Genomic DNA, 22,147 nt, shown 5'->3' with positions numbered 1-22,147 from the left:
CCACAAATCTAAGTAGAAATTCAACTAGATGACTTCTCTGCTTTTTCTATATGTATTTTCCTTCTTCTTAACACATGATCGTGATCTCCCTTTCAAAGTTAAATTCTTCCACACGAACACATAGGCCCACATGTTAGGATCAACAGACCTCCAATAGTCACTACACAATGAATGAACAATAACTACAAATGACTCCGTCTGTTCAACTTTTTGCGTTTAGTGCTTCGGTGTTCATCCATGTTAATCACTTGTGTGGAATGGCAACTGAGGCCAGCAGTAGCGCAAACAGCCTCAAGATGTCCCCGTCACTCATTTGCATTTACTTGGAATAAATCTGAATTCAACTCATGTCAAGGAAATCTTGATCACACACTGCATGCGATGCGACATGGATATACATGAGTAAATAGAAAATAAAAACGAAAAAAAAGACATTCAGATGTTTGATTTCATTCTTAAAATCCATGCGAATGATTCAGACACTTGAAAGAGACTATTTATCTTCAACATTTCAATGTGGTGAGGGTTTCCCCCCCAGATTCTGAATAGGCCACAATCAATTTGCCAGTACAGATTACAGATGAATGACAGGATCAGCTGGAGACCATTCAGGCTTTGGCCAATAGGGGAAGTTTGCCTGTTTGTAGCCGTACAGTAGCACTTCTGTCATAATCTCCTTCTCTCTCCAGCTCTCTCGCTCTCCCACTCGCTTTACACTCACTCCCACAGCCCCCGCTCTGCCTCTCTCTCTTTCACTCGCACTCTCTCCCTCACCCTGTTCGCATCTCTCCTTCACTCATCCAATATCTCCTGGGTATAACGGCAACTCTCTCATTCTGGCCATGTCTCTATCAAAATGTCAAGTTGATCTTTTCTTGAGAAGTTTTAGAATGTCACAGAAGCACATCCTGCGTGTCGATAAGCATGGGGGGGAAAAGTATTTCCATTGAAGAACCTATTTGTGTCTGCTGAGATCCGAGAATAAAAAGAAAAAAATAGCGATGTAAGAGCTAATCGTCTTGAAAACAAAGAGAGGAGCCCCGTTCATGGAAGAGGCAGATATCCATGTAAACTCATGTTGAGAAGGTATGTAAAGACTTCAGAATGTCCAGGCTGACTTTGTGCAGTTTTACGCCTACATTGAACAACACATTGTAACAGTGTTGGTGCCAAGTTTATGTCGTAATAAATTCATCATTCACATCCCTTTTGTATCTTTAATTAGAATATCAAAAAGTAAATAGTTAGGTTAAATGTCTCTTTAAGGTAATAATATAAGTTAATATTTGGTCTGTCATAATTCACAAAAGTTGGATGTAGACTCTGTTCAGTCTCTCTCTAATACACTCTCTCCTTCTCCCATCCTGTGATTTTTACTCTTGAACTCCGTATTTCTCATGTTCCCTCCCATGACTCCACCATCTTTATATCTCTCTCTGACTTTAGATCTCTCCAGTATTTTGCTCTAAACAGTCTGACAGGCTACGCAGGAAGCTCTCCAGGTTGCACTGTGAGGCCCTTTTCACTCGGGGTGTGAATAAATAAACATTACGATATGCTGGACATCTCTCTGTGAGTCCAGCCTCTCCACCTGGCTGTGAAGGTGATATTTAATGTGCTGAGGGGAGAAAATAGAGATGAATGGCGTGGAGAGATAACGCTGAATCTGCTTGTGTGTGTGTGAGTGTGTGTGTGTGTGTGTGTGTGTACCTGCTTACATTAAGTGATCAAACACAAAAGCAATGCTATGTCTGATGGTTTATTTAAACTAGTCGGAGCAGTAACGCTGCTGCAGCTGCTGCAAGAGACAGAATAAATAATGCAACTCATAAAATGCTACTTCCACTTATGCTACTAATATAATGCTAATGCATTTAAGGTTGCCTACTGACAACTGGCCGGGGACTACAGCTGGAAATAAGCCAAATAGGCTAAAGCTGTTCCTTTTACTGTACAGTTAATCAAAGGGGACTGTCCACGAAACTATGAACAAATAAACTAAACTCAACTAAACTATTTCAAGTGGGTACCCCAAAGTTCACTTGAAGCCCCTGAAAAAATTTAACTTTGTGTTTTTACAAATTCATATACATTTATCTGAAGGAAAGCAGCACCGGTGATCCCAACAGTCAGCACAGCCACTGAACCACAATCTGGCTTAGAAACACAAGACACAGGCAATCTCAAACAGTCAAAGCACAACAGGAGGGAACTAAAATCAGGACACCTACGAACACAAAAAAAACTACAATCTATAAATACTATTTGATTGGTTTGATTAGGGTTGAAAGCGGGTAATTGATATCCCACATTTCTGTGTGTGTGTGTGTGTGCGTGCGTGCGTGCGTGCGTGCGTGCGTGCGTGCGTGTGTATGTCTTTGCAACAACGTTGAGATGGCAGAATGGATACTGAAACAAAGACGCTGTCCCAAACCTCATTAAGTCTACTGCGTTAACTGTAGCGGCTATATTCCGACCTTGAAATGCCATTTTTTTTATGGTAATATAAATGTTAAATGTTGTTTAGAATCCAGGGTCACCAACTCCCTAACGAACGCTCTATCTGCATCATTGGTTGGCAACAAATAACAATTTGCCTGATAGAGGTCCCTCATGCAAAGTGAGATCACTTTTCATGCTGCCGACATCGTCAGGTGCCATAAAGCACAGAGCGGAGATTGAGAAGGCAGAACTATTGATGTCAGAGGGAGGTTTATAGATGCCCCCATCTCCTATTTAAAACTGCCACTGGTTCTGTTTGGCTTCCCATCTAATATCAACCAGCCATTACTTACACTGGGTTCGCCTTGGACAAGAGCAACATGGTACAGTAAGCCAATACATTATCTCTTCCCCATGGCAATTGAATTTATGGTGCCAGATATTCTAAACCTCATATCATTAAAGCATCAGAGAGCTGTGGTTGCACTGAGCTCCTGCTACAACTGCTGATAACGGAAGCAATCCGAATCGCAATGTTTAACTGAGTGCAGCACAGATATAGAACCACAAAATCACACCAAAAAGTGGCCGTTCCCACGTGTGACTGCATGTGGATACAATCAACAAGCTTTGAGCCACTTATGTATGAATATAGGCCGCAATCATTTTGTATTTAGATGCTATAGTGTGCCTGTACTGTTTGCTGATGAGCCATCTACTTTTGGTATGTAGAGACTAGGTAGCTAGCTTGTTGACCTGACCTAATTGTGAATGTCACAGTGATGGCTAAACTTAAAAAGTATGTTTTAATTTCATGGTGAGACAGTATCTACTTTTTGCCAAGTCACCCTCACACTAAGCTGTGGTGACTGCTGTGTCCTCATTTAGCCTTTGTGTGTGAGTGCATGTACTATAATGCTTAGTGGCTCTGCCTCACACCTGTTGTACCCTTTTAAATACAAACTATATGTATTGGATGTGATTATGGACGTATCATACTATGTTTTCTTTGATAATAAAGCAGGACATTAAAGGCACTACGAGTAAGTCGGCACGTTGGCGACACCTTTGAACAAAAGCGGTAGTATTTTTACGACGCCAGCTGTCGTGAAGCTGTTTTCTAGCTCGTGCAGGGCCTCAAGATTCAAATAATCAGGAAGCAATATGGTGCGTGTCCGTGTGTTGAAAGTGTGAGGGCACCGGACTCTTTTCGGCTCGGTGAGAGTGGTTAGTCGTTAGTGACACAGCATCAACTACACCTGATTGCAATGAGTTGATCCATTGTCACCTCTCACGGAGCTGAACGAGTAAGTGTCCCCACACAAAGCGAATGAACCAGAGACGGCAGTTAGTTATGGATCACGATGAGGTAATGTGTTTATGTTGTTGTAAATAATGACTATTTCAGATGAATAATGGTCATCTGATGATGCTGGTGAGGCAAAGTAAACTTTGTTTTAGTAGGCTACCGCTCATTCATTTAGGAGTAAACACTGCAGTCTAGGTTCGCTCCGTGAAATTGTGTATACGTTGCTTGGCAACGCCCTCCCGCCCGCCTATCACTCTCCCATTTAGCTTTTCTTCATTGCATTTTCTTTTTTTTTCTTTGATGGTTCAGCCCCGTTATCAGTCATTATGACGACAAATAGCCTAACTGTCTCAAACAAGGCTCCCGCTCCCCTTCTAGGGTGACCAGATCGCATTTCCATTACTTTTCACACGTCCCGCAAATTGAGACGTTGTCCCGCATTGTTATTGAAAGTGAGCCCCCCTTTTTAAATGCGTGTTTTATAATCTGGCATTTATCCGATAGCTGTGAGGAGACAGCAGTCTCCGTTTGTCTGTGTGTGTGTTTGTCTGTGTGTGTGTATCGGGCTGCTGGGCTCTGTGGCTCTGTGAAGGTGCTGCAGTGCTTCAGCGTTCACTTTCCTGTTACTTCAAAATAAAAGCCAACTCACGTTTGTCAAGTGAAATGCTAATGTGAAGCCAGTGAAATGCTTTTAATGTGAAGCCGCAGCCTTAATGCTCTTTGTTTAACAGTAGCTAACTTAACTGCTGCGCGCTCATCTAAAGATAGTGTTTTTTAATATAGAAAGCCGTGTCTCTGGCATTACCGGTGGTGACACGAGTTTATTTTGCTAAAAAAACGGCACTTTGTCCCGCACAAACGTAGTCTTTGTCCCACATCTGGTGAATTGGGATCTGGTCTCCCTATCCCCTTCCCTCACCTGGAGTGATAGGCTCCTCAAATCGCGTTCCTGCGCCATACTGAAATCTGCGACCAATACGGATATGTGACCATAGAGCATGCACGAGCGAACCGAAAATCGGACTGGGTGTACGACCAGATCAAATGCAGTAATAAAAACTATATAAAAACGTCTTTCTTTGCACTGATGGTCTCGTTTGCTGTTAAAGGTAATTTATGATTATGAGAGGAAACATGAGGCTGTTTAAAAGATATTTGAATGTTACTCGTAGCCGCTTTAAGCTAAGCTGAGCTAAACCATAACCGTGTTAGTTTAGCAGCACTTGCAAGTCATGCTTCCCATGCCCTGACCCTTGCATGTTTTTGTTTCTCTTTGGTGTCGCCAGGCTGATTGAAAGCGGGTTGAGCCAAGCTATCCCGTAGAGATAAAGAACAATTATAGTCATCTGTCCTAAATCCAGAGATAGAATAAGAACTGTGTCATTCTCTCATTACCCAAAGGGTTGTCGCCGAAACTTCTGACTCATAACTTATGTTGCACCAGCAGCCGTGAACAGCTGACAGACAAACCGGAGTGGGACAAACTTGACGTCAAGGGGAGAGTTTAGAAAAAACCTTCTTATCAAAGACTGAGGTACATTTTAACCGTGGGAGAAGTTAGTAGAAGTAGGAAAAAGAGCCACTAGCAAAACAAGTACTGTCATTATTAATCCTACACTTTCCATTTTAACGACAACAAGGGTCCAATGCACTAGTTATGCAGATCTATTGACAACTAATGACAGCCGCCACCATGATGAGAGATCCGCCCTCAATGTAGTACACAACAATTGTGACTGTCAATTTTTATTTATTTTGTAAAACAGATATTTTATGTAAGCAAATGTGGTTCTATATCTGAACAGATTAGGTCGTCATTATGCCCTAATGAAGTGCCAACCTACAAAAAAAAAAGACTCATTAGCCCTGGTTCAAATGAGTTTTTTAGTAGCCGGAAGTTGCTTATTACAATTATACAAAGTATACTTATACTTTCATCAGACTTTAGACATGCATACTGTAACCCTGATTAGCCTTGTATAAGATTAGTATTTTCATCACAAAATCAATTGTTTTGCCTAGAAGTCCTTCTGAATCTCTGATTGCATAGTTAGCTACTCTAACTGCCCTAGTAAATCCGAATTTAACTCAACTCGGGTTGTTTGTAAAAAAAAAATGTATGGATCAAGGCAAATCTATCCCTGAGAGCTAACAATTTTCTTTTGGCATTAAATCAAATCAAATGTTAACGTGGTGAATATTGGTATACAACATATCTGTCAGACCTTCCCTTTGTTTGGCAGCAGCGAGATGAAGACCATGGGACCGACATGGTTGGTTCCACCTGGCCCATCTCTCAGCTGAATGAGCAGCCAGCATTTCTCTATACTGGCAGGATGCTTCAGATAAGAGCTGCACACTGTGTTCAGCATGTGCTCTTCGTAGACAGATACTGTAGAGTGCAATAATTCCACTAACATTTTGATCCCATCAGCTGAAACGTCGATGGACTTAATGATTAAATGTATGGGAGCTTTCTGAATAAAATGTGCCAAAATTTGTGGACTGCTTTACTATACTGAGTGCTTTCTGGGCATTGTAAAATGATTTTCGTTTATCAATCCAACCAGTTTAGCAATCTTAAAATGATGATGATATCAATTCAGGTAGCTGCCCTTCTTTATCGACTTTTTGCCATGTTTGGGTATATGGTTCTGGGAGCCTTCTTAGCTACATATTGATAGAAGTCACTTTGTGCCACAGTGTACTATGAAGCCTCCGCTTGAACTAGACATAGCTACAGCTTTTCAGTAATGGTTGATTTAGTATTGACGCTGAACAGCTGATTGCTTGTTTAACTAAGAATTTTGAGCAAAGTGTTAACTCAGCTGGAGGGAGAGTAGGGCTTAATCACCTCTCCAGAATCAGCACAACAGCAACAAGCAAAGCGAACTAAGCTGCAAAATGTGCAAATAGTTATCTAAAGTTGTAGACAGGAAAGTTGAAATGCATGATTTTAAACTTTAAAAAAAAAATGTGCTAACAATGGCTGGCAAAGACAATGAATGAACGAATCTTTGATTTACTTGGACTTATCATCAACAATGATGACACCATTATTAGCGCTTCAGCTAATAATTGTTTTCATTATCAATTTATCCGTGGATTATTTTCCCAATTAGTCGTTTTGGTTCATAAAAAAACTGAAAATTGTGAAAAATGCCCTTCAGGATTTTAGCCCATTTTAGCCATTATAATTGCTTATTTTATCTAACAAATAGTCCAAACCCAAAGACAGTCGGTTTTCTTATCACATATTACAATAACCAATTAGAAGAACAGGCAGCACATCCACACAGCTGAGAAACTGAAAATAAAATAGGGAAAGTTTCTAATGTATAAATTAACAAACTATTCAGCCCAAATCAACATGGATATTAAGTACGGTCAGACATATTCAGATATTCCATGTTTTATCAATATCACCCAGCCGTTATGTTAATTATGCTGGCTCAAAGTTCAATGGTTTATCCAAGATGCATGAAGGAACGATCAAGGACCATTAATCAATTTCAAAGCAATATCGCAATTTCAAAAATTAGATTTGCAGACCGCATTGGCTTGCGATTAAGGAGCTGCATTATGCAGTGCATCTGACCCAGGGGTTAAACTGTCGTGTCAATGGATTTACAAATGAATGCCGTACTCCTTGTGCATTAGTCATGCCCAGTGCCCACCAATCAGAAGTGGCCCAAAGTGACTGTGTACACGCCTACCAACCACAGACACATAACACATGAGGAAAACGTTCCATTGGTGGAAATTGTCCTGAAGCAAAGTTGGACAATTCAGGAAGTATTTGGGTTTTGAGAGTTGCATGTGCAACAGAAGAAGGTATACTGTAAGGCCTGTGGTTGTACAGTGGCCACATCACGAGGCAACACTAACATATCAGCCCTGTAAACAGCAGCACAGGCATTTACATGACAAGTTGGATGGACAAAAAGTCCAGTGAACGACGTGATGCTCTAGCCCCGTCTAGGAAAATACTACTATTTCAGAGTGGTTTGCGACTGTTACTCCGTATGAAAATGGCTCACGAAGGAACCATGAGGTAACCAACACCATAACAGATCACCTCACTGAAGATATGGGGTCTATGAACACTATGATACTATGAAAATTATATTGCATGTCAAATAGCAATCGGAATACCGTCAGTAAAATCGCAATTAGATATAGTCTTCCTCAAATTGTATTTCTTGATGCTAAGCTGAAGGGCCCATAGAGATGCACCAAAGCCCATAGCAAGGATTCAATTAACAGATCAACATCTACAACAACAGACATCGAAATCTACTACGACCTTACATTTTTAAATGTCCTCTGACACATTAACCAGGGTGTTGGGAAGCCCTCCACTCCAATGTTCTTAGATATTCATGACTACATGGCGTACCTTAAATGTCCTGTCACTTCCAATAAAAGTTCATCAGTGCACATGCATGCAAACTCCATTAAATACGGGACCGTCGGAACCATTGGTGTATGAGACTAAAATATGTTTTCACGCAGCAGACATCTTCCAGAGGGGATAACACATTCTTCACAGCTCACTATTCAGAACATGGTGCAGCAGACACACATATGAACAAGGACACACACACACAGACACACACACACACACACACACACACACACACACACACACACACACACACACACACACACACACACACACACACACACACACACACACACACACACACACACACACAGAGACACACACACCTTCTTGATATTGAGCTTCAACCCGTTTTAACCTGTCTCCCTAGCTTCATACACACTCTGTCATGGTTAGGGTAGATTTGCTCTAGCAGATGAAATGAATAAGGGATCACATGATAGGTCTGGTATGTCTACTGTATGGAAAGAGCAGGTGTTCCTCTTTTCTTTCACAAAAAAACTAACATTCTCTCACACACACCCAGGGGAGTAGACACATGATGGAGCACAGAATCACAAGCAAACAATCACAAAAAATGACATGAAATAGTGATACTCTGACATTTACACACACATGCGCGCACGTTAAAAGCTTAGAAGAGTGGCTAAAGAGCAGCAGTTCACCTGCCTCAACAACAATGTTGAGCTCACAACAAATGCTGAAACTAAAGAAAGGAGGTCCTCTGTAGCCACCTTTACATAAGTGCTTTTATTCACGACCTGTTCTTTCTAATTAGAGGAACTGTGTCAGGGCATTTGTATCATCTCAGGAAAGAAAAAATTTCATTGCACTCGCAAATTATTTATTTCCAGTTGTTGCTTTCAGCAGACTTTTTGTGTGCAGCCTGAGGATTAAAGAGTTTCGCTGCACACACATCTTTTTATGTGTGTGTGTGTGTGTGTGTGTGTGTGTGTGTGTGTGTGTGTGTGTGTGTGTGTGTGTGTGTGTGTGTGTGTGTGTGTGTGTGTGTGTGTGTGTGTGTGTGTGTGTGTGTGTGTGTGTTTGTCTGTCCAGTTGACACCAGGTTACTCTGGGGGGTAAAAAATAAATAAAAATCCCTCCAATGTAGAGCTATGCAATACTGATGAAATCAAATGATATCATGATATCAAAGAGAATATTTTTAAGTTATCAAATGCAGAAAACTATTTCCCACTGTTATGCATTTTATGAAACAAAATTGTTTATACATGTAAAATTGTATGAACAACAAAACAAAATGTACTATTATATTATATTATATTATATTATATTATATTATATTATATTATATTATATTATATTATATTATATTATATTATATTATATTATATTATATTATATTATATTATATTATATTATTATACAATATTCAAAGCTCATACGATTTGGACATTTTCATATTTTATCATAATGTTTTGGCCATGCTTTTGAAGGGTTCGGTTCTGAAAGCCATTTCCAAAACAAAGCAAATGAATCTCTTATGGAACAATTTATCTCTGCTCCGTATTTGTTATTAGCAAAGACCAATGTTGAAAACTTACAGGAATTCTCATTTAAAAGCTTCCGCTGGCTACAATGACCATCATCACTGATGATAGATGAGAGAGTATTAGCCAAAGCCATTTACTGTAATGTGAATTCTCTAACAGCAACACTGAAACTTGCAACTGAAAATCTGTAAATGTTTTAATATATCAGAAAATCATTTGGTTGGGTAGTGACATGTAACATGTTAAAAACAGGAGTCTTATTAACATTAAATATCAAATCAATATTGTGGGCTCATTAACCTCACAGTTGCAAATTTGGACCTCCATTATTTGGATCAAGTCTGTGAAAAATCTGGTGGAAAAGTCAGTATTGAAGCCGTTATCTCAGTGTGTCAGAACAATCGCTAACAATCGACAACACATATTTCATAACGCCCGCTGCTCATTTCATCTTCATAAGCTACATGTTGTGGAAATAAATGAGCTTGGCTTAATTCATGTCCATGTTGATTCATTTAGAAGTAACCATTAAAAAACTGAAGTATTTCTGGCTTCTCGCTCTACAACAGGTGACCACAGAAACTGAATAGTCTAGGTGTAGTGATTTTGGAGAGACAAATTGATCTCCTTTAGTCTGTACAATGTTGTTAAAATAACCAACAACGCTTTACAGAGCACGAGTTGTCATGTTCCTTATCCCAAAGGAACAGTAGTCCAAATCACAAGGATATTTTATCAATATGACCACTTTAAGGTCAGCCAAACAAAATATTGATATAACATTTCAACTGGATATGGTGAACATGGTAGCAAACAGTTGCTTCTTTACACATCCAGCAGTCAGGGAGAAACTCTTGCATTCATTTGGAGTCATGGTTCTGGTTGCATGGTGAATGTAGGTCCATATTTGTATCTCTTTTAGCTCTACCCACTCCTCTGGGCACTCGAGTTGCTGAATGATCCACTATGTGCACATGCTATTAAGTAACTACTGTATGTCTGGATGCGGAGAAAACTTCTACATTTTCTGTAGGTTCATCACCACTAGAAACCCCTTTTAAATGGATGTTTTGTGAGTCAAAAATATCCATTATAAAAACTTTAAAGTGTGAATACGTCCATTTATTAACGTACATGCAAGACACCAGTTATCAGTGTTTATGTCAACACAACACAGGCACGTGCCACGGTGAAGTCATTCCCTCATCCCCCTTTACTGCTACTGATTATGTCAGACACTGTGTAGTGATGTCACTGCCAGCTGCCTGAGGTGGGCCACCCACCGCTCTGTTGTGCCACTAATACGAAGGGACGTACACCTCCAATGGTAGCACATCCGCCTTCACTACAAACAAGACATAAGCAGCGGGCTTCCAGCGTGCAGCAGCCACTCCTGCCAGATGCCATTAGTTCACAATCTTCACTCCGAATGTACGGCGAGCTAAGTGTAAGTACGTAACGCTCTCCCCCTCCCCGGAGTCTTTGGAGAAGGGCGCTTGTGGCTGAAAGTTTTGCCTCTTCAAATCTGCGAGCCTGCTAGAAATAAAATTCCAAGTGGGGTATCGTAAATGACAGACGCTCTCATGTCCCCTAACGGCAATCACCAAGCGGGCAAGGCGGCTAAACCCCAGCCGCTCCAGCAGGGTTGCTCCGTAATCACCAGAGGAATACTGCAGCTGCATGAGGCATCTCCAAAGTGTCTGGATGGGATGTGTAACTATATGAATGAGAAGCAGGGGGATTGCTTAAAAGGAGCAGGAAGGGCATGCTCAGCAAGCCTTCCCTGGGTAAATAAGGCTTTAAAAATCCCATAAATAGAGAGGTGTAAACTATCAAGCCCATGCTCCAGCAGAGACGGGAACGCCATAAATGTATTAAATTATTGACCGTATCATGTTCTTTTGTGATTTCCTGCTTTCATTTGCATTACAACCCAAAATACAGTCCAAGCATGAGCATACGCTAGAAGATTACTGTGTTTGAACCGCGTGCACGCTCTGTCTTTGGGGGAGAGCTTGGCATGTGTTTTATGCAAGTCAGCTTTTCCCTGTTTCCCAGCAGTGTATTAACTCCACGTCTCCCCACCACTCGGGGAGTGTATTCACCGGGTGAGGTGATGACATCACTTGAAAGATCACACATCCGCGATTCAAGCAGTCAGATAACACAGTCCTGTCATCATATCATTTCTTTACTGATGTATGCTGCTAGCTAGAGTGACAGTGTCCTGCAGACAATATACTGATCTGATGATGACAGACAAGTCAACGAGAGCTGGACACAAACTGACATCCCATTAATAGTTGCGGTCCAAGATCAATGTAAATCAAAACTCTATTTTCTTCTCTTTAGGCTGTCTTAGGTCTAAAAAACTGAGTAAGTCCTGCAGTTATATGGCTTTTTGTATTCTTATACAGTAGGCCCCTACATTCACAGTTTAACATTCAAATCTAGTCTTGTTTGTTAGACCTCTCTCCGACCTTGAAGTAAAGGAGCAATTAATAAAGCTTCACGCCAATATGTGCCAGTGTTCACCCAGGCGTAAACTGCTGACTGAACAATAGTTCAAAACACTTCATATATAAATCACAACCCTTTGACATTCTACACCATCTATATCGTATTTATTCCATTTAATCTGATATCCTTTGAAATAGCAGACATGCAAAATCTCAGTCCAGCATTTGCCGCTCACAGTATTATTATTTTTACCCTGTTTGACGACAAAGATATTATATCTTGTGAGAGATGAAACAACCTAGCATGCAGCAGTTCTGTCATATGTTCATTTTCCACTACATTGCATGTGTTACATAAAGCCAGGCTCCAAGACCTGGGGGTCATGGCGTGGTGGCAAACCACTTGGATGGAAGCATCTGCAAGTCAACCTTCCACCCGTAAGTAATGCTAATGTTCGCCTGAGCCGAGAGCAGATGAAAATGTTAGCAAATGTGTGCAAATACTGCCAGGGAAAATTGGCATTTGGTGTAACTTCAGACCTTTTACGAAAGAGATGCACGAGTTGCTATATTTTTTGTTTGAGAGAGGACTACTTCTGGACTTAAATACAGCAATATTTACACCTCAGAGTAATATTTACACCTTTGGACAAGAGCAACAGTGGGTTAACCACCCTTCCCTGGATTACAAAATGATATTACATTGCCAACATATGGCCCCTTTCCTGTAGTGCTCTTTGGATGGGAGCATTTATTTCATTCTGGTCTTTAATGGCACTAGTAAACATTATATGCTCTTGAGTGGGGCTTCCAATTTCCGAATTTAAAACGTGAAAGTGAAGTGAGAACCCAAAATTGAAAGTGTGCTTTAGGCATTCGGCAAGCCCTTCACATCGATATCCATTCCTGCCTTTTTGACAGTGCCATAAATCAGTCTAGTTGCTCAATTAAATTCAATCCCATCCAGAAAAACTCATCACTGACTCATGACATGACAAACTTGATTTAAAAAAAAAAAACCCAGGACATCGAATATTGTGATAAAAATGTATTCCTAACATATAAACATCACAATCACAACCATTCATTCTGATCATTAATACGTTAAAGCCATGGCACATTTCAGTAACATTGCTTGGATTTGGTCTGATACAGGAGAAAAATACTCAAAAAAATCATGTGTGTGGGACTGTGTGAAAAGGAGGCTAAATTTACCATCAGCTGTTGAATGAGCCTGCTAACCTTTATGAGGTCCTTTGAGTGGAGGTAAAACAGTGCACACCACACATAACACACAATGGTAGAAATACACACACACACACACACACACACACACACAGAGTTGCAAACACATTAGGAGGCACACAGATATAGTAAATAATCGATCTTGTCAAACTCTTGTGTAACAAATCGAGGCACAACCTATATGATCTATTTACAAAAAAACATATTGCTAAACCTTTGTAATGTTTTTTTGAAATGTGAGCGTTTTTTAAGTCCAATATTTGACAGCTAAAAAAGGAATAACTGTGAAATGAAAGACCGGAAGGTTACTTTAGTCGTTTGACACATAACAGTCACTCTACAAAATTCACAATATGAATTTGTGACATCACGAAACCATGCTCTTTGGCCACTGTTCAAATTGTTGAACAGGGGATGACAACTTGATCAATGTAGTATGCAGCTACAGAATACAGATCAAGCTACAATATGCAGCTCTGCCGTTACAAGGCACTTGTGCTATTGGTGCTGCCACCTTCCTATCAAAGTTTCCACCCCAACACTTATCACTTATCTTAATGAGCTATGAACATTCAAATGAAATCTAGCCTGATGACGAGGCAACTGGCATCCATTACAGTGCCATGGATGAAAAGAAGGAGATATGTTTTTTTATTATTATTGTCACATAATATAACATCCTCTAATTTGAATTGTTGGAGCTAGGGGAGTTTTGGTATTTTTTCTATAAAAAAATAAAAATCTAATGTTTTACTGATTTTAAATCAAGTTAATTTTCTGCAGACTAATTCATTTATAAATAGTTTTGGAAATTTCTGAAAAGGTTGTTTGAGGCAAAGAACAAAGAATCACAAATATACCCAGATACTGTTGATGTTTAAACTGTTCCAATTTTGTTTACTCAATATTCTAATGCTGTGAAAGATGCAGCTGGTTATTGCACATTTTTTTTTTCATTAAATTTTTGTCTAACCACTAAATCCTTTTCTGGCACACCTGGGGCAGCAGCCTATCCCAGCATGTACTGGGCGATTGGCGGGACACCGGGCCAGTCGCCAGTCCATCCCAGGTTGGACACAGATAGGCAGACATCCACTCACACTCACATTCATACCTACAGGCATTTTGGAGTCTCCACTCTGCCTGGCTTCCACATCTTTGCCATGTGGGAGGAAACCATAGAACAACCCACACAAACGTGCAAACACAGGAAGAGGCAGGGATCAAACCTTGGTTTTCTTGCTGTGAGGCCATGTGTAAACCCTTAAAGTACCAAACCTGTGGTGGTTACTTTCATGAACACAGTAAGTGCAGTGGAATACTGTTTTGGATATGAGTAGGGTTGTGGGCATGTTGGCTCAGGACTGATCCTGCCTCTGTTGGGACTAAATTAAACTTACTGAAAATGAATGCAGTTAATTTGCGCAAGTAATTTTCAGTGGTGAACAGGGCTGCAGCAAACGTTTTCTTTGCTGATTAATCTGTCAATTAATTTCTCAATTAATAAATGAATTGTTTGGTGAAACATGCCATTATAAATGCCATCATAATTTGAGCCCAACGAGACTTCTTTGAAATGCCTGGTTTCATGCAATCAACAATCTAAAACCATATGGACTTTTCCAATTATATAAAATTGAACAAGAACATTTTTGGAAATTGTGCATGAAAAATAACTTGTCCCAGATTAATGTTCTGTCAATTGTCTTATTGACTTATAGCTACATGTAATCTCTAGTGTTGAATACTCTGTTTACGCCCAGTTGTGTGCACTCTCCAGTATGACTCTCAGATTGCAAACTATACACAATTGTCTCACAAAATAAAGTTCCCACTGGATCTATACGGGATGTGCTTGCATTTCCTGAAAATGTCAATCCTTTTATTTTTAGGTTCTTATTTATTCTTGACAGTTTTGCCATGTGGATGCATTCATTCTAACATCCTTTGTATTTATTATTGATTAAAAATGAAATATTCATTGTTTTTTTTTTACCATTCACACCAGCATATTTACATGTTGCCATGGCATTGTGCCCAAAACTGCCTAGTCACTGCTCACAAGAATTATGTAACTTTAGAATAATGTTTAAGGGGACAGAGGAGGGGTAGTAAGCTGATTACAGCAATGTTGAAAACAGCTTTAATGCCATTCTGTCAGTGTTATGACGCATGCAGTCAGTACTGTTAACTTGCACTATGGCCATCTGCAAAAAAAAAATACTGCTCCTCATTTGATGCAGAAAATACACTGTATCATTCGAATTCCTGCTGTTATGTGAAGGTCATATTGTTCAAACTTATCCCAGACTTGAATGGAGGCTTGGTTCACCCCGGTATTATACAATCATTTCCACATCCTAATGTGTCCACTTCTCTCAAATGAATTGACAGTTTCGGACACACAACAAATTGGCACTATTAAAAAAACATACAATTACAAAACTTGCATGAGCAAATGTTAACACAAAGAGGTAAAAATAGAAAAATGCCTGAAATGAATGGCTCTACAGGTGCCTGATTAAACACCCTGTAGGCTTGTCCGTGTGGTGTAGCAAGGCGAATACTAGACCAAGCAGAGAGGGCAGAATCCTGTATCCCTCATTCAGAGATTGATAGCCTGAGACTGATGTGTAATCCAGCTTCAGGCTTCACTGCACACAGAATGTTTTTTTTTCTTCTATTAATTTTAGAGGCCATTATTTTACAGCCTGTGGCAGTAGCCCTTATATTACTGGCCCTCACGCTGGTTCAGGGAGAACTTTTAAAAAGGTACTTGAATTGCACTACTGTGAGTGTTCATGTCGAAGAAAATTATGAAATCTCCAGAGTGTACTGTACATACTTTAAATTATGAACTATAATATTTAATGAAGGCTTCTTTTTTTGACATGGAATACAATATTTGAACTGAAATATGGGTTTTCATATAACGTTTCATATCAAAAGTTAACATTATAGCAATTCTAATCGCTATACAAAAGTTAACTTAAGTCATCTCAGTTTTGAAAACGTTCCTTTCACGTGAGCAATTAGGTGTCACATTTTTTAATTTGGGAAATGTGGGAAATAAACCCTGCACATAATCGTCCGATATCTTACAATTCAATAATTTGACTCGTCGAGTATGAAAGCGCAAAACTCTCCACATACCTATGAATAAATGACTGGATAATAACCTTTCATGCCGTGGATTCATCTTTAAGAAATAGGTCCATCCATTTGTCACATCATGACTCACACTACTGACATATGTAAAGTAACTTCTCACGCTGCCTAGGGGTCTTTCGTTAAAAACTCACAGTTCTGATTCACAGGCATCCATAGGACTGGATGACATCATGCACGCAAACCCTCATGAGCCAACCATATCCAGAGGGAGATCATTATCCCGGATTGGCAGCCCACTGATTGGCTCAGGAGATAGGAGGCAGCTCATCGTGACCTTTTTGCCGTGAGTGAATCCTGACAAGATCAATCAAAAGCCAAAGCTCTCAAGCTCTCTCTCTCTGTGTCTCTCTCTGTGTCTCTCTCTGTGTGTGTCTCTCTCTCTCTCTCTCTCTCTCTCTCTCTCCTCTCTCTCTGCTAAAACCCATTGAGTCTTTCCACTCAGGCTTTGCAGCAGAATTGAATTAGCCACCCACCCAAAGTGGAGCTGAATCTACAAAAAGCCACTCCTCCCAGCGACTCTGTTCCAGCAGCCCCCATGTAGATTTCCCCAGTATCACTACAGCACCGACAGCTCTTAGAGGATAAGGGCTCTGGCATTCTTTACTGAAGCTAGTTTAGTGTTGGGCAACAGATAGGGAAAAAAAGAAAAGGAAAAGAGGATCAGCTGAAGACTGCACTCAATCTATTGATAGTATACTGACGACAGGGTGAGGAGGACACACTCTTGTCAGCAGTGTGACGTCTCAGTAGTGTGTCGTCAACCTAAGGATTCATTTACTCTTTATCCGAATTGAACCACAGGGAGCCTTCCATAGACAATCCACGGTGAAGGAAATTGTTTCCCCTGCAAGTATGTAAAAACAGCAAATCTCACATTGTATGCTGATGACCTACAATACTATTGGGGCCAACGATACCAAAAGGAGCCCCCACAGGCGATAAAGAAGCCCCATCTTCAATCAAACGTCACCTGGTGTTTAGATCTTGCCTGGGGGCATCAGTACTTCCACTTGTTACATAATCAATGGGTCCACATGGCCACTGTCCCCGGTGTATTGCAGACATATCTTTATGCTGCTCGAGGTCAGCTATTGATTGACCTCCAGGGTATCAAAGACCTTGAATCGTCTGCCAGATAATACATATTTAAACAAGCTTAGTGAGCCACTGCTATGCACCACCCTGCGTGCTTATTCATCGGATCCTTGTACATGCAAATTAATATGTTAAACCTTATGACAGTGCATTCAAATGATAGGCCTGTTGAATGCGAATTGACCCCCCCCCCCCCCCCCCATCTGTAGGCTAGAATAATATTTCCTCAATAGCTGGACATCATTGCATGTCTTTGACCAGGAATCTGTGGGGATATACTTCAAAAAGCTGAAGGCACACAGTCTGGTTTGACGTTTAGAAGTGCTGACATCCCACATGTAGAGGGGGGGGGGGGGGGGGGGGGGGGGGTGGGGGAATCGGCCAGTACATTTAAAAAACGTCCCTGAACTTGGACAGGGGGGGTTCTTTGATTTTCAAAAAATCAACAGATCGCTAAAGATCTTTCAACGCCAGCTTGAGAGATGCTTTCCGACTGGAGAATTCAGCCCGGCATGTGTGATTAAAAGCACATCACATCTCCCCCATTGCTCATCAACTGTCGTCTAATTCAAAAGAACACTTGAAAAAAAGCCGCCGCAAACGTATCTCTAGCACACTCGGCAGCAGCACCCCACTGGAGAAATGAATGGGCTCCCTCTTTTGACAGATCATCTAGTGCACGGGGCTAGATGAATATCGCGCATGCAGTACAGTAATAGCCTAACAGATGATGGTTCTTGGCACAGGCTGAGTGGTGGAGGGGTGTAAGACAGTCCCTTATGTCACATGGGAGAGAAAGAGAGGGAAGGAGAAGGAAAGGGGGGGGGGGAAGAAGAGGAGTACTGCAGTGCATTGGTGGTGTGCTGTCTCTTTAACTATGGCCATGCTTGACAGGAGCTGCTGTATCAAACTACTGTAAAATCGACAAGGCCAGGGATAGCTCAGTGGCTTGCTTTGCTTTGCTTCAATAGTGTCCATCTGCACTCGTGGACACAGACATTGTGGAGAAGGTAAAAAAAGGGAGAGAGATATAGAGAGAGAAGAGGGGGTTGTAGAGTATGTGTGTGTGTGTGTGTGTGTGGGTGGTTCAGCTAAGGGAGGGGGGGGGGGGTCGACCACAGCGGAGGAGAAGAGGAAAAAAGAAAGGAGAAAGAGATAGACTGAATAAAGGTGTGAGTGTAAGAGAGAGAACAAGAGAGGAAAAAGATTTTGCCAAGATAGTAAGGCCCATCTCTACTGCTACTGCTGCTGCTGCTGCTGCCTGCCTCCCACTAACTGCCTGTTCATGTGAGCCGGTACTTGGCATGACTGCAAATGGCTTGCCTGGTACATTAGCTGAACACACTCGTCAATGTGGTCTTAAATACATCTGCAGGATTGTTTTTTCCCCCCCCCCCCCCTTGTTTCTCCCTCTTCTGTGGATCTATATCTCATCACAAATCAATGTCACACTAATATCAACCGTCTTAACACATATTTCATCTCTAGCTGTTGAGTCACCGTGCTGCAATAAACATCACCCAGTGTTACATAATCGCTTTGAGTAACCATGGAGCTTCCGATGTATAGGTAGATGGGAGAGATGGATAGAGTATCTGACTATACCCTGTGCTGAGTTGGGTCGGCCAAAATACATTCTTGGGCAGCGACTTATAATCGTTATCGCAAATTGCTTGATTTTCAAATGAATTGTTTGGGCCATGGAATGTCAGAAACAGTGAGAAAATGTCTTCTTCAAATGGCTAATCTTTCCCATTAAAGCGTTCAAAAAGCAAAAGCTATTAAATTAGCAGTGACATACAAGTGTAAAGAAAACGATTCCAAATGACGATTCACCCAATTTAAAAGCTTGCACCAGCAAATGTTCACTTGCTAACTTTATTTCCGTGTGTAATTGCTGATTAATTTCCAGTTGAGCAACTAATAGATTTGTGACTACAAATAGTATGAATAAAAAATCAAAGTTCATGGGTTCCTTCGAGCTTACAGTTCCGTATAGAACTGCTGAAACATTAAAGTTTAAAATTGTAAAAAGCTAACGGCAGATCTGTGCACCTCCATATTGATAGGCCTTACAATCAGGCTTACTACTAAACCCCTCTGCAGTGGTACCAAATTGGATAAAGCTAAACACTGCTTAGCTCGGAAAACAATGTCTAAAATGAAGAAAAAAAACGCTGCTGTGCGATCGCAGAGAGAAAGAGTATACTGAGTGCCTTCACTGGCAGCAAGGTGCAGCACTGTGCTCACAATTTCCTGGCAATGACTCCCAGAGTGGGCTCGCGCACGCACAGGCACAGCACACACAAAAACCTCACCAACATTATGCAACCAACTTCTATAGCTACACATGATGCACAAGAGGGTATTACTGCCGTTGTCTGCTTTGCTCTGAGGGAATAAAAAGGAGAAGGGGAGGGGGGGACAAGCAAGCTGCCTGCCACAGGTAAATCTGGTTTTATCTTTTCCATGTGCAGCTCAGGTGATGACTTTAGGGTCACTGTACAGTCCGGCAGTGCAGGGTTGAGTTTTTCAGGCACCCCCATATTGTTCTACGAGGGGTTACAGGTCTGTGAGGGTGTGTGCTTGTATTCACACATAAACCATCATCTCTCTCTCTCTCTCTCTCTCTCTCTCTCTCTCTCGCCCTGACAGTCACATGATGCAGCACACCTCCACTCTCTCCTGAACCCACACACTATTGACTACACCACCTCTCTCTTTGACACATACGCACACGCGCACACACACACACACACACACACACACACACACACACACACACACACACACACACACACACACACACACACACACACACACACACACACACACACACACACACACACACACACACACACACACACACACACACACACACACACACACACACACACACACACACACACACACACACACACACACACACACACACACACACTGTGTTCCTCTCCATCCCCTACAGTTCTTGGTGTCAAACCTCCATGATTACAGGTACTCACACAAACCACGACACCCCTCAATCCTTTACGGTTCCACCAAACTTTGCGCTGGGCGTTCGGTCTCACTCCGTTCTGACACTGGCCATCATGTTTGAGGACACACACACACACATACACTGCAAATCGAACGTTTCGACTGGATAGATTTGAGGCAGCTCACTGCAGCAGCACGCCTGCTCACATATAGCATTAGTCACAGTGCAGCGATACCGAAGGGGAATCTGCCTTTATCGCACACTGAAGCGCCTTTCACCCACTCACACTCGAGTATGGGCGAATAAAAGAACAAGAAGGAATGAAGTAGCCTCTCATGCTGGCCATCTACATGAACATATTTTAGTGGGCCAAAGTTTTTGCACACAGGAGGCAGGATGCAGTCCATTCAGGTTATTGCCTAAATCCCACATACATCTCATAAGACACTACACGACAAGAAGCCCCATGAGGGATGTTTCATCTGAGAAAAAAATATATAATCAAGCATTAAGGGTACTAAACTACATTGAGAGTGCCTATATGAATATGATTGACATTTGACACCAGATAATAATGAAGAATGGTGTGGGCAGTATACACTTCATAATGAATGAACATTTAAGATACTACATCAGATAAATGTCCTCTATAAACTCCTATCAGTACCAAATGTACACCACAGGAATATCATTATAGGAATAGTCTAGGAATATTAAAGCTTTTATTCCCACCAAGGCAGTGCGGCTGCTGCTGTCAAACAGGAGGAATGCACTTTCCAGTGTAGACCGTGACAGTAGTATAGCCTACACATGCATACCTTATTAAAATACTATAATTGCCGCATGCACAGGTTTATACGGACACAGGCTGCGCTGGATCCGTCTGTGTTTGCTTGAGGCGTGCGTGCGTTAAGTGTATGGGCATCCATCAAGAAGGCATCCAAGGCTATTTCTATACACCTGTCGGCTATGGTGCTTTTCGATGTTGCCTATTGCATATGATAGTGCCAGAGAGACGGAGGGAGAAGAGCGTAAGAGAGCGAGAGAGAGAGAGAGAGAGAGGGAGATCGAGAGAGAGGATGGTGAGAAACGGTGGAGGACAGCAAAAAGAAAAGATGCAGTGGAGGACAAGAAATATATGAAATATCTGCTCAGTCCTACCTTGAAAGGGAACATAGGACATGTTCCAACGGCATTGAACGTGGGCTTTGGGTCTCGGCGGTCTCTCGGTGCTCAGAAGTAACGGAGAACCAAATTAGAAATAAATCTGAAAAATATAAATAAAAAATAAAAAACAATATTCGCGATATGGTGCTATTCACAGTTGGAGCCGAAGGAGAGGCCAATATTCCGCTGTTATAAAAACTGGCATCATAATCCACGACCGCTTATAAAGCGCCCGGTTCCCGGTGCGTAAAAAAGAAAAAAAAACACACACAGGATGCAGAAATATGTGTATGCGTGTGTGCGTGTATGCGCGTGTGTTTATTTGCACGCTGCTGTTGAGGCGTGAGAGTGAAACACGAGTGA

At 41.3% G+C, this 22,147-nt stretch overlaps 1 protein-coding gene across 1 annotated transcript in view; it reads right to left on the bottom strand.

Annotated features, from left to right (window-relative positions):
* syngap1b (synaptic Ras GTPase activating protein 1b) overlaps nt 1-21,800 on the bottom strand; it is a gene marked incomplete at its 5' end in the record, with an annotated part of 121,118 nt that extends 99,318 nt beyond the window's left edge. Inside the window, one exon of the mRNA XM_080039749.1 lies at nt 21,779-21,800. Within this exon, the coding sequence (XP_079895875.1) occupies nt 21,779-21,800 (22 nt within the window). The remainder of the gene's footprint in view (nt 1-21,778) is intronic.
* Between the last annotated feature and the right edge of the window lie 347 nt (nt 21,801-22,147).

The sequence above is a fragment of the Ammodytes marinus genome (genome assembly GCF_949987685.1).
Source record: "Ammodytes marinus genome assembly, chromosome: 13".
In the NCBI taxonomy this organism is placed as follows: Eukaryota; Metazoa; Chordata; class Actinopteri; order Uranoscopiformes; family Ammodytidae; genus Ammodytes; species Ammodytes marinus.
Note: the sequence above shows the minus strand (reverse complement) of the source record. Positions and strands in the feature narration are given on the sequence as shown.